General features: G+C 35.7%; 1 protein-coding gene across 1 annotated transcript in view; it reads right to left on the reverse strand.

Annotated features, from left to right (window-relative positions):
* Window positions 1-413: 413 nt before the first annotated feature.
* Window positions 414-15,000, reverse strand: part of LOC121379755 (calpain-A-like) — a 46,683-nt gene continuing 32,096 nt past the window's right edge. Inside the window, exons 10-14 of the mRNA XM_041508403.1 lie at window positions 7,885-7,972; window positions 6,118-6,260; window positions 3,657-3,877; window positions 1,169-1,199; window positions 414-545 (exon numbers count right to left, since the gene is read on the reverse strand). Coding sequence (XP_041364337.1) covers window positions 414-545; window positions 1,169-1,199; window positions 3,657-3,877; window positions 6,118-6,260; window positions 7,885-7,972 — 615 coding nt within the window. The remainder of the gene's footprint in view (window positions 546-1,168; window positions 1,200-3,656; window positions 3,878-6,117; window positions 6,261-7,884; window positions 7,973-15,000) is intronic.

Raw genomic sequence — 15,000 nt, forward strand, 5'->3', positions numbered from 1 at the left:
GCAATACCAGTGGGCTATGTCCCGCCCATGTATATGGAGTCAGGTATTCCATCTGGGCCCGTGCTTATAAATGTTTTAGAGTCCAGACTCAGTCTTTAATGACGTCACACACATACAAATTGTATACATGATGTTCACGTCTCAGACTCTATTAGAGTCTCGAGTCTAGACTAAAAGCGCCAGGACTGGACTTTCCTATGTTCAGCTCACTGAGAACATGTCTCAACCAATGGCGTCTACTCGGACTTACCTCCTTTGTTCAGCTCACTGAGAACATGTCTCAAACCAATGGCGTCTACTCGGACTTACCTCCTATGTTCAGCTCACTGAGAACATGTCTTAAACCAATGGCGTCTACTCGGACTTACCTCCTTTGTTCAGCTCACTGAGAACATGTCTTAAACCAATGGCGTCTACTCGGACTTACCTCCTTTGTTCAGCTCACTGAGAACATGTCTCAAACCAATGGCGTCTACTCTTTCATCGGATCCTGCCTGGTCGTGGAATAATTTTTCCAGACTGTTGTTTGCTGCATCAACATAATCCTGTAAAAGTAAACACTTTCAACTTAAAAGTACATCATCACCAGAATTTCTCCAAATCCTCAACAATGTATGTTATTTCTGTTTAAAAGAAACTTTACGTAGGTTAAAATGATGGCACTAACAGGGTTTGGTTTTGTTTGATAACATTGTCAATATTGTAATTGCCAGTATATTTTAATAGTGTCTTGGGCGATGCATTTAGGTGTGGAATATTTAAACTGCTAAAATAGGTTATCAATAGTTTTGAATGTAATAACATACCGTATTTACAGTGAAAAACAAATTGCAAACATATTAAATTGAATTTACAAATGATAGTTGGTTTATATAATTAAATTAAAAATAAAAATAAATGGCATGTTAATTCGATTGACTGACTGACTACTTCTCTCTCTCTCTCTGTCTTTCTGTCTGTCTGTATGTCTGCCTGTCTCTGCCCCCCCCCCCCCCCCCCTCTCTCTCTCTCTCTCTCTCTCTCTCTCTCTCTCTCTCTCTCTCTCTCTCTCTCTCTCTCTCTCTCTCTCTCTCTCTCTCTCACTCACTGTATATATAACTATCTAACAGTATTGAGTAGTGAAATTTGCACATGCATATAAATGCAAACAATAAACATTAATACATACCCCAATGGGTCCAGTGGGTGTGTCGACTGGCCTGAAGTACAAGAAAAAACATTTTAACTAACATAAAATAAATATTCACACCACTTGTAACGTAATGGAAAAGATGTACTTTTTAAAAATGTACATATACATCATGCAATGGTCGAGTCACAATTAATGAAACAAGCACCACTGCACGTTGTCTTGCACTGACTCAGGCATGTTTGTGTTATAATTCTGATAAAACTTTTATTCGTGATCAAGACCGTATCTCTGCACAATGCAGAGTCCAATGGGAATGTCGCAAAATAGTGCTTTGATTCCATGAATCTCTGTCTAGTGCCTCGTCTATAGCAGGACAGCCACTCCCAGAGAGATTCTGTATGGTATAACACATCCTTTCTGAACTGCTCAAAGAGAACTGCCACTCACAGATTAGTGTAGTAAATCAAAACTACCACAGGGCAGAGCTCATTGGAATAAATACTGCTGTGATGACATGCACTCATGAATCACTGTCACGGTTCACCATGAGATGTTAGCTGAGTAAAAACACCTGCTGCATTAATTTAGAGTAGTATGAGACAATATTTATATATGCAAATACTACAATGTATTCTTAAGAAAACAAAATCCACTTTCATTTACTATTCAATTGGTATACAATATAAAATAGAGGTTAAAATCAGCATAGGATAGAGTAGCGAATATAACTTTGATTTTGGTTTTCTTTTACAAAGTGGTGTCGTTAAACAAATCAAACTTTAACTTATAAAACAAAAAATGATATTCAATAACAAAAACAGTTTGGAAATCTCTTAAATATCATTTTTTATCAGGCAGAAGTTAGGTAACACATGGATTAAATGTGTACTGCCTGCGAATACTAATATGATTTTATCAGAAACTGTTAACATTATTGGCAATAGGAACTCATTTGGTATAAAGGAACCTACAGCTGTACAGCTACTGTAAGCATTAACGAAAACGACTCTGAACAAAACAATCTGCACAACTTGACAGGGTCTTAAAAAGATAATGGGCTACTATGAGCTTTTTCTCAACAGACAAAAGTTAAACATCTGGTAATTCTAACTCGTAGTCATCAGAGAAAACCAGTTACATTTTTCCTAATGGTCAGGTCAGGTCATAGGGCTTTACGTGCACATTCAGAGCAAGTAGCGCACGCCTGTCTTGGGCACAATAGCCGGCCTCGGCCGGCTCCTCCGTCCAGGACAGGAACGGTGGGGGGGGGGGGGGGGGGTATGGTGCTATGGAATTTTCAATGGAGCAAGAATTATGTCAAAAGAGAAAAGGTGCGCAAGTTTGATTGAGGAATTTGGGCGCAATTTTGTACGGTCAGTCAAAAAGAAAGTTCCGGAGCTAATATAGGTTTTGACATTAGTGAATCGAGAGTAGCTCGTTAATTAGACCTCTATGATGCTGTGGTGTCTCCCTAGGTTGCCTATAGAGCCCTTAAAAGGGCCTGATTTTTCCTAATGCAGAAAAGGATCTTTTATATGCACTTTCCCCACAGACAGGAAAGCACATATCACGGCTTTTGTCCAGTTGTGGTTCACTAGTTTGTAACGAGAAAAAAACCAATCAGCTGAATCGATCATCGAAGTGGTTCGATCCCGCAACACAAGCACCCCAAACGAGCACTCAACCGACTGAGCTAAATCATCCCCTCAGTCGATGAAGGACAGGAGTCCAGAATAGCAGAAAAATATATGTTGCACTTGCAGCACGTGCTGTAGGTCAGACTAAAGTATTTAGCTCGAGTCACCTCTAGCCCTCCTCTTACTGATATGATGTAGGGGACGGCTAGAGGGGACTGTATGTAATACTTCGTCAATCGTCGGCAACCAAATGGTAGCCAGCTACTGTGTCTAAAATACAAATTTGTTTCCTAAATATGATGCCACAGAGCTTTAGTTTGATTAATTTCGAGTCCAGTCATGACATTAAACTTACATGCTGTTAACCAGTACCAACGCCACACGAAGAAAGCCGACATCTCTGTGCGAAAAGAACCTGCGATGTACGTTCTTGTGATGACGTAGAGCAAAGTGTGTGTCCACGTGACACGTTGGTACTGGTTAATGTCATAACTGGACTCGATAATAATCAAGCTAAATCTCTGTGGCATCAGATTTAGGAAACAAATTTGTATTTTGGACACATTAGCTGGCTACCATTTGGCCGTCGACAATTGCCGAAATAGTGCACACAGTCCCCTCTAGCCCTCCCCTACAATATATCAATAATGGGAGAGCTAGAGGTGACTAGTCAATATTAAGGTACAGTGAAACCCCTCTAAACCGGACACTCTCGAGACCAAGTAAAATGTCCGGTTTTAAGAGGTATCCAGTTTAGAGAGGTCAATTTTTGAACTGATTTTTAAAAAAGGACCGTGAAAAAATGTCCGGTTTTGGAGGGGAATTCCAGTTTACAGAGGGTCCGGTTTTTCGAGGTGTCACTGTACAACCAGAAAGGAAACACTCACTCTACTTCATGTTGTTCTTCCGCCATGACTCTGAGATAGAAATCGGCATCCATGGAAGCCTTGAAGGTGCACGGTACTATGATGTAGGTGCTTGGCTCCAGTTCAAATCGCAACGTCCTCTCTCTGTAAGCCCAAAACATGCCAGACGTTTTCTCCAACCTTGGCTTAAACTCGTAGACATTGTCTCTGGACAGACGGACGGGTTCCCGACCTTCCTGAAGCTAGTACCAAAACCAAGACCAAATATCAGTAAATAGTTTAGGCTATAAAATAGAATCTAATATATATATATAACAGACATGGGGCGATTACATGACAAATGTAATCGATTACGATTACGATTACTTAAGAATGTCATGATTACGATTACGATTACGATTACAAGGAAAATGTATAGTGTATATGTATAGTAGATAAAACACCCCCAATAAATATCAGTAAATAGTTTATAAATACACTGAATCTAAAGAAACAAAATATATAGTAGATAAAACCGCCAACAAATATCGGTAAATAGTTTATAAATAAATTGAATAATAATAAAATATATAATTGAATCTAAAGAAAAAAATACATATAGTAGATAAAACCCCCAACAAATATCGGTAAATAGTTTATAAATAAATTGAATAATAAAAAATATATATAGTAGATAAAAACAATAAACAAATATCGGTAAATAGTTTACAAATAAATTGAATCAAAAGAAAAAATATATATAGTAGATAGTTTATAAATAGTTTATAAGCAAACAGAAATTTAAAAAATATCAAAATATCCTCGAGACACCAAATGTTCTCCATTTTCTTACCGTACATACAAATGCAGCAGGCTTTTGCTAGAAAATCATTTGCGAGTATTTACCCCACCCCCCCCCCCCCACCCCTCCAAAAAATCATACAGCCCACAACCCTCTCCCCCCCCCCAAAAAAAAAACCCCCACACCATAAAACAAACAAAAAACAACAACAACAACCACCCACCAGATCATAAGTGCCTCTACTAGGTGGTTATATGGGTTTAAAACCTTTTGGAATTGAACGCTGTATTTCATATACTTTGACCGGCCTCGGTGGCGTCGTGGTTAGGCCATCGGTCTACAGGCTGGTAGGTACTGGGTTCGGATCCCAGTCGAGGCATGGGATTTTTAATCCAGATACCGACTCCAAGCCCTGTGTGAGTGCTCCGCAAGGCTCAATGGGTAGGTGTAAACCACTTGCACCGACCAGTGATCCATAACTGGTTCAACAAAGGCCATGGTTTGTGCTATCCTAGCTGTGGGAAGCGCAAATAAAAGATCCCTTGCTGCTACTCGGAAAGAGTAGCCCATGTAGTGGCGACAGTGGGTTTCCTCTCAAACTCTGTGTGGTCCTTAACCATATGTCATAATCGTAAATAAAATGTGTTGAGTGCGTCGTTAAATAAAACATTTCTTTCTTTGATATACTTTGAGAAATTTTAAACAGCAGTTCACTAACAATAATCTTTTTTAAAATTATAAAAAAAGGTATCCATTAATTTTCAGTATTTTAGAATGAGGTCAGGTCTGATCATACGGTTTTACGTGCACACTCAGAACAAGCTATTGTAGCGTGCGCCTGTAATGAGCGCATGTGCCGGCCTCGGCTGGCTCCTCCGTCCAGGACAGGAATTTTAGCATATGTAATTTTAACCCTTTATATCCTCTGGCAGAAACCCTGCTGCTGCAGGATGATCATCTATTTGAAAGATAAATTAAAACTGATTTTAGACCTGATTCTTTCAAATCCATTCAATATTTTAGCATCTAAAGTTTAATATTTGAAAACACAGTTGGCAGGATTCAAACCTACTGTACTTGACACATAGGACCTTAGCAACTTTGTATTTGATATTCTAGAACCGTAACTACTTAGCCACTTGGACATCCACATAAATGAAAGCCCTATTTACTAACCATCATGAAGAATGTGTATTATCATCAAACACTCAGTTTGAAAGTATTGTATTGTGTTACAGTTTGTACATATTAGTATTCAACAATTTTTAAACTGTAATACCGGCCTCGGTGATGTAATGGTTAATACATCAGACATATGGCTGGTAGGTACTGGGTTCACGTCCCCGTACCCACTACCAAAGCAGAGTTTAATGACTTAATGGTTAGGTGAAAGGATTCTGACCAGACGTCTCCCTCACTAACCACTAACATCAAACTACTAACACTGTTCTAGACAGACAACCTAGATACATGTAGCCTAGTTGTGTGCCTAGAGAAACGTGCTTGAACCGTAATTGGATATATTCACGGAAATAACTACAAATGAATGGATATGTAAATGCATATGTATAAACAAAATAAAACAGTTTCGCTTTTGACAAAAATATTTAAATACGTTTGCATAAATGTTTTATTATTTAATGTTACATTTGTTTAGCCTATTTTAATAAAATGTGAATACAGAACTATAAATAATATTACCTTGAATATGACGAAGCCAATATCAACGTCATTTTCATCTCGAACTTGCTTGTCAGACACTTCCATCAGGTTAACAATCACACTGATTGGCTTGTCCGCCTTGTCGAGGTGTACTTTGTACTGAGGATTCTTCCAAAATAATTCTGTGTACGAAATACACAGCACCCAATAAAGACTGAACACGTAGACCATTGCACATGTTTTTAGCCATGGTAGAATGGAGATAAACATCACCTGACGTCAGATTAGAGGTATTGTGCATTTAACACCACTAAGGCCAGTATTTTTTTATTATTCGGTTTACGAACCCGCCGACGTAAATTTTGCTCAAATAAATCTTTTTTTAAAAAGTCGAATTTTTCACTTTTATTTTTTATTTTTTTGCCGCCGACTTCCACAAATAGCTCTAAAGAAAAAAAAAGTTACCATTCTAGTCTATTGTGGCGCATTTCGTAAGGTAACAGTGAGAAATAACACTTTTTTCGTCAATAAATATACCGTTGTAGATACGAATTGTTACATCGTCTTCGGTCGCTCTCTTTCGGTCCGATTCGCTATTTCGCTCATTCCTACTGATACACCCCAAACAGGTTGTTTGTGGGGGGTTTTTGGGGGTTTTTTTGTTGTTGTTTTTTTTGGGGGGGGGGGTTCCTTCTTCCTACCTTTTTGCACAAAAGTTCTTGTTCGTAAACCTAAAAGTTAAAAAATACTGGCCTAAATGTTACATTTAAAACATCACGCTAACGCGTTCCGTTTGAAATGTCATTTAGCGGTGTTAAATGCACGATAAACTACCTCCAATCTGACGTCAGATGATGTTTATCTCCTAATTAAACGACCTTCCTTATCGTATCACGTTTATGTCCCAAGTGAAATAATTTTCAACTGTCACGAATTTTAACGAGTGACAAAGAAAATAATTTTACAAGGGACATCAACACGATACAAAATAATAGTGAGTTTAATACTATATTTATTATTCATTAATTAATTAAGAGATAACAATCATCTGACGTCAAATGGGAAGTAGTTTATCGTGCATTTAACGCCGCTAAATGACATTTCAAACCGAATGCGTTTGCCCGAGGTTTTAAATGTAACATTTAGCGGTGTTAAATGCACGATAAACTACCCCAAATCTGACGTCAGATGATGTTTATCTCCATTCTACCATAGCTAAAAACGTGTTAAATGTTGGAACTATTTTCAACCCGTGTAGCCAAAAGTAGTGAATTGGCTAGACATGGCCATCTTTGTTGGGTTTGGGCCAGCCTTTAAACGCTAACGCACTGTTGACAATTAAATCAACACATACGACTGTAGAACTTAGGACACATTTAATCAATAGTTATAAAGGAAAATTCATGAACAAGAATAAATAAATAGAGTTACAAACTGTCATCTTGGAGTCTTTGTTGGCAAGCACCTATTCAGATTCCTACGCGAGAAAAGCGGCCTGATTAAATCAGAGGTGGTTATCGTAAATTTAACACCTCTAATTTAAAGTGTGTAGCCAATCAGAATTGTGTATTTTCCAAAGTCATGGTAGAATTTCACTTTATATCACTAAATTCGTTTCATTAACGTTTCGGTAAGGTAGTAGTGTGCCAGTCGTATGACGTCATCGTATTATGTCGAAGTGTGCCGTCGCACTTGACAGTCTAGTACCAAGATATTTTTAACCATATGGATAATAAACTAACTATTCCAATTTTTCAAATTTACCCGTTGTATAAAAAAATATATTATCCAATAAACAAAACTTACTTGAGGTGAAACTTGTAAAAGGACCGCCTGACGTCACGCCCCGAATCCAAGAACCGTAGAATTCCTGCACTGACCACTGTTTCTTTTTCTGAATTTAAACATGAAAACAAAGATATATAACTAAGATAATAAGTATTTTTTCCATTGGTTAATTTTCGTTTATGTACGCTGTCTTCGATGACAAAATTTCGAGAACGTATCCGACATGCTGTCATTAGCCTCATGGGTGGTGTTTTCGTTAGTATATTAATTCCGTGTCTTCCATTATATTTAAACGTCAATATATAAAAATTACTAACTGAAGATGAAAATGATGTTATTGTTATATTTTATTATTATTTCGTGCCACTGTAATTTTTAACACTTCGCTAGTAACAATGGACACACACCCACCCACCCCAAGGTCTGATATATTGCAGAAGTCAATTCGATCATGCGTCTTGTCGTCTGCTCTTCTAGTATGTGTTCCCAAAATGGCACAGCTAGTTATTTAAAAACAAACACCAACAAAAAACCCTCAAGTTCATCAGAAATTATCTGATGAAATAATTATATCACAATCTAAAATACAAATTTTTTGTTTAGAACCTACATGGGCTGTGTGTTTGTATGTGAGGTACTGAAAAATAAAATAAAATTTGGTTAGAACATCTAACTTTTGGGGACATTAAAATTGATAAAGAACTTTAAGAAGACAAGATGGAAATGACTATTTATTTTTAAATGCAATTTTAAACATTAACTGCTTTAAAATATCGCTTCATTTTGAAAACTCACGAAAATAATACTCACCTTTTCATAAATGAATAATACGTTATGGTATTTTTTTTTTTAAAGTGAAAATATGTTAATATCAGACTATCAACTGCCAGCAGAAAGTTGACCAACTCGACGGTTGCGTTCAGATTAACAACTAATAGGTTATACGACGAGAATCGTGTTGTATCGCTCCTAAGTCAGTGGCGTCATGTCAAGACCAAAAAATATATATTATGTCACGCTGTTACTTATTACAGGCGTTTTCACTGAATATCGTAAGGGAAATAGATAATTAGGTTAAGATATGAGGGAGGGATTTTTTAAATTTAAACTCATTAACATTTCTTTCAGATACTCCTAATAAGTGTAGTATTAGAATAGGGATAATATCGCTGGGTTTCGTTGTTAACAATAAGGATTTAAGACAAAATGTTTTTGTAGAAAATCCTTAAAACACAGTGGTATTAATCCTCTATAGTATAGCCTCGTTCACATGACCAAAATTTACACCCATGAGTAAACATACATATGCATATTTTACCCACGTGTGCAACACTATATTTGCTGAGTGTTTACATGACTACTATATAAAAGGAAGATGGCCTAAGTATAATTTCATTTCAACCATTATAGAAATATTTGGAAACATTTGCCTGGCGTACATATGACCAAACATCGTCTAAAATACTCAGGCAATACTTTTCCTTATATGCAAATGTTAACTTGCACTAGATGCAAATTATTCAAAATTACACATGTGAGTATATTTACTCATGTATGCAAATGCGTTCATGTGACCAAATTTATTCAGGTATGCAAATATGCATATATGGGTCATTCTACAGAAAGCGTCACTTTACAAAATACAAATTCAAGATAAAACAATTAAAAGATATAAATATTTACTGTTAACTTTTGGAAACTAGATGAACAAAGAAACATAAAATTATATCTGGCCACGCAGAACTGTAATCGGCCTGCACGTGCAGACACATGTTACTCTATGAACCAGTTCATTATGTCATTGGTGTTACCAGACAAGTGGGGTAGTTCAACAATGTGATCCAATTGGTTTATAGTGACCAAGAGCACATGAATGTGTTATTTGGGTGTCCCTAATAACATATATGGAATAACTTTAGAATTAAAAACTAGCCAAGGGTGTAATTGTGCATTTCCACACGGATATTCTGTATGTGACTTAAATTATACACTGTGGCAGTTTTAATTATTTAAAAATATGGAGTCCTTCAAAATAAATTTCATCAAAGTTATAAAGGTAAAAGGTATGCTTTCCTAAATAAACAATTTAAATTTCAAAAATAAAGTTTCTTGAGAAATGACAGCTAACATATTCTTGCGTAACACCAATAACAAAACAAGTAACACCAATGACAATGTGTAACACCAATGACATTCAAGACTGTATCCTGGAAATACTATTATTCTTGAGACTACCACTACACTACTTGTTAGCAAAATTATGTAATTAATATTTCCTTGAATGTTTTTTTCGGGGGGGGGGGGGGGGGGGGGGGGGGGGGGGGGGGTTCTTCTTTAGCCAACAACTATTAAAGGCCTATTAGAATAATTGTGTGTTTCTGTGTTGATAAGATACGGCCAGTCAGACGGTTTAAAAAATATACTAAATTAAGATACAGAATTTTAATTTTGTTTAAATATTAAATTAAAGATTTATTCATTCATTAATTTATGTAGTTATTTTCGTGTTTATATTAAGGCTCAAAATCTATTTTACTGTATACTTGTATTCCCAATAACGAGTAAAATGTTGTACTCCTACTTTTCTTTTACGCAAGCGCTGCAAAACTCTACGTTAAATGTTCCAAATATTTTCAGAAAACGAGGACGCCTTATAAATACGTGATCTGTCATTCTAATGTTTTCAGTACACACACTATACAGCAAATCAAACAAACTATGTCACTATTCAAGAAATAAATCATAAGAATTACGTCATTATTCAAAAGAGTTAACTATTTCCTTTTAACTAAAAAGCTATTTTAATGCAGGATATTCAATATTTTTTAAATAAAATTTAAATAGCCTTTATTGGAAATGAAAACATACGTAATGTAATTTTCCGATATTTGACTACAACTTGGTAATACATTTTCGGTTTGATTTTAACTTTTCTTTATGTTAAAGTTAACCTCTTAAACAGGAAAGGTTAGTAGTTTCTAACTACGTTTAGCATTTGGACCAAACAACATTTTCGCGCATGCGCCGTTCGACATTTTCAATTTTTAAAAATAACTACATGATAAAATATATATTTCTGAACTAAGCACAATTGGACGAACATTTTGTTTAATTTTTTTTTTTTTTAAAGGAAAAAATCAGTTTGTCCAGCGTTCCGGTCCGGTCCGCGTTTTACCAACGGTTCCACAGGGAACGCCTTTTTTCATCTATGAAATTTACTACATGATATTTATTTCTGAGCCGATTGTTTTATAAATTGGACGCAAAAATAGTATTTATTTTTTATTTCCAATTCACTTTGACTTGTCTTCTTACGTTAAACCAAACTGGAATTATTAACAAAAAAACAACAACAACAACAACAAACCCACTTAAATTGTAGAAGGATGGGACGGACTGTAGTACCCTAAGATTAATGGTTTTAGGGGTTTGTAAAGTTTTGTATTTAGATACTTACTAGTCTGGATTTTATTGTTAAAGGAAATCTTCACTAACAGAAGAAAAACCTCACAAATGAAGGACAAGCAGACGACAACAAATCGGATGTTAATTGCGCGAACCAAGCATAACGCAGTTGAATATATATTCTTTACATTCCACAAAACATTTATTTTACCCAAAGTGCCATTATGCAATTATGATGCTGCACAAGTCCCTTTAATTTTCAAATCATCTTCAAAAATATGCAAAGCGAGGAAAACGGCATCTTATTCAAACTCATTGTCATTGGTGTTATTAATGATCATTGGTGTTACTCAGTACCTGGTAACACCAATGACAAATAAGTGCATAATCTATTCATGCTCTCTAAAGAAACAGTTGAGAAAACTGAAAAAGTGCATGTTGTAGCAGACATATGATGATGTCTACAATAACATACAAAAAGTTTCATAAAATTATTAACCATTACATAAATACGATCGTAACACCAATGACAGTCAATAAACCTACTTTTATATTTTGACAACACATTCATGATATTTAAAGAAAACTATTCACACCTGTCTGATGTTTTTGACAAATAAGTTCGATGGCCGATATCTACCGGTGGAATGTTTTATTCAGAGAGCATTTAGTTTCTTTTGTTTTCTCATAAGTATATACAGTAACACCAATGACATAAAATTCCAGGGACAAGCTTATATTGCCCACCATCTTTTGAATACGGAAAATATTTACAAGATTCCTTCTTTAGTGAGTAACTCAGCCATCAGTACGTATTACATTCAAGGTATTCAGTGTTATGTCTTATGTTATATATTTTAAAGTTACATTCTCTGGTTACCATATTATAACATCATGTACAAATATGAAATACAAGCTCAAATGCACTTTTAAAAAACTCGTGTGTGTTCGCTATGAACGGAGATCGTTAAAAGTATACGCCCGATTCGTCGCCTGTGCCGCCATAGCTCGGCAAAGCACAAACGACAGCCTGTTGTCAGTTTCAGTTAATACATGCGTTTGCCGACTTCAAATTGTAGGGTTCGTCTCAAAAAATTAAAAGAGAAATCTTGCGCTGTACGAAGAACGTTCGGTTGAATATACGGTACTAGAGTCTTTCGTTAAAACCGGTTTGATCTTGACAACGTGGTATCGACAATTGTACCTTCCAATTTCAGAATTAATATTTTATAAAGTGTTAGTAGAACTTTCAAAGTTTAGTTTGTATACTAGTAACACATTAATCATGTGTATATTTTAAAATAAAATATACTAAAGTAAACAATGAACGTTTTCACTTCTTAATTTTACGTGTTAAAATCGACAAATTCGAATAAATATTCTTTCGTTTGGAAAGGGTAAAGTTAATGGGGGGGGGTTGTTTAACGACATCAAAGTTAGAGCATATTCATTTAATAATCATCCGACGTCATACAATTGTAACCAGGCGTTAAATTATTAATTATCAAAGATTTCAATTAAATATTAATTATAATATATTAAGTATTTTTAAAAACTAATTTGTAGGGAGTGGATCTTTAAATATAAAATAATTAAAGAAAGGTGTGTTGTTTATTTCATCTTTTGTGTTAGCAGTGGTCATTGTTTATTGTGTTGGGTTTGTTAGTAGTTGTTAATTCACGTGCGACGATGACAGTTCACGCAAGACTGATGACTCGACACCGAGACACGCACTGCATGCTTTTGGACTACGCCCTTTATAACTAGATTTTTCCTAATTGTCAGATTACGATCAGCTTTCATCAGAAGCAGACAGTCAGTACTATTTTATCAAATTATTCTGCAGAGAATTGGTTGATTATTATATATATATTTTATACACTACTGCATTTCCAGTGTCTGATCAAATAGATATTGTGGATGTCTGGTAAGATATATTTATTTGTAATTTGTATTTTATATTGATATTCGGACATAGTGATGCAATAATTTTATCTTAATTGAGAGTTTATATTATACATGTGCGCGGAAGTGTGAAAGTTAATATGTGTGATTGTAAGGAATGTTTGTATTATATTTTACAGGTTTTTCCAATTGGTCTACAAATAAAATATTGGAACCACAAGGAGTGTTGTCTTTACTTCTTCCCCGGGTTACACAACCGTAAATAAAATGTGTAGAGTGCGTCGTTAAATAAAACATATCCTATCCTTCCTTCCATCTGCTGTTGGATGTCTAACATTACGTAATTTTGACATATAATCTTAAGAGAGGAATCGGGTGCATGTGCAGGGGGAGGGTATTGGAGGTCGAAACCCTTACTTGCCCAAGCTTAAAAAAATTGAAATGTATTTTCTGGGGGACAATGGCCCCATATAAACTTCGCTCAACACAGTCTATAACCCCAACCCCACTGAAATACCCGCACACGCGCCTTGGAAACCCGCTACATTTTTGTTTAGCAAGGGATCGTTTATATGTACCATCCCACAGACAGGATATCACATACCATGGTGTTTTATATACCCGCCGATGGGGATCGATCCTAGGCTGACCGCGCATTTCCAAAAACCACCTTTTTAGGTCTAAGAAATAACATATAGTCTTGAAAAATGTTACGTAAATCGAACACAGTACCCTCTTCCTCTACCCCTAGAGCGTTACGTAATTAGTAACACCCCCTTACATGTAACGCGTATGCCAACAGCTGGCCACTGTCAAAATGTCAAGGCAAATCCCACACCCACCGACCCTTGGAAAGGCGTTGTACCATACCTCTATGGATATAAATATGTTTTGGAGATATGAGACGACCCCTCAATCAAGGCAGTTAAATTTATTCAAAAATTGCGAAATCTCACGTGATCTCTTGTTGGGGAATTCCACACTTGTGATAAGCCAATGAAAACTGAGATCGGTAGGAGCCCGTCAAAAGTGTCCCACTTTCGAAATACTGACTTTGTTTTTGACCTGGATAATTTGTTTTTGACCTGGATAAGCCAGCGTAGTGAAAGCAATAAAAATATTCCGGATGCTGCCGCTTTAATAGTGCATGTTATGTATAGTGTTGTGCTTGGGACAGGTAACACCAATGACATTTTACACTAATCTCGAATAAAATCTCTATCAAAGCTGATTACCAGAGAGAACAAAATGCTATGACAGGATGATATTATTAATAAGGTATCGTTATAGACAACAAATTTTGTTTTCTATATATAAATAAAAACGAAATTGTGCAGGGACATAAAAGTGATACTTTCTGTAGAATGACCCATATACTGACGTCCAAAAGAAACTATACCAATACTCTGAGAGACTACTGAAGAAAACCCAAAATGTGTTGCATGTTTAAAACACATATATTCATGAGCGTGGTGTTTTGGCATGGCGTTGGGAACAAAATTTAAATCCATAAAAGCAGAAAGATATTTAACCACCATTTTATTTCCATTATCCGAATCATAAAGGAAATTAAATAAGTTTTTCTTGGTATAGTTTCTTTTGGATGGCAGTATATGTAAACAAATACTTTTGTATGCAAATGTGTGCATGTGAACGGGTTTTAGTAGATCATTTGTTTTTGAAAGAAAACAATGACCAAAGACCAATTGTTTAAGCATTTTATGTAGTTACACATACATGGGCGGATTATGCTTTAGGTAAGGGTATTTCCAAAACAATATGTAAATGTTTATAATTTGATATTATAAATTTTACGTGGACATC

Source organism: Gigantopelta aegis, chromosome 8 (genome assembly GCF_016097555.1).
Source record: "Gigantopelta aegis isolate Gae_Host chromosome 8, Gae_host_genome, whole genome shotgun sequence".
Lineage (NCBI taxonomy): Eukaryota > Metazoa > Mollusca > Gastropoda > Neomphalida > Peltospiridae > Gigantopelta > Gigantopelta aegis.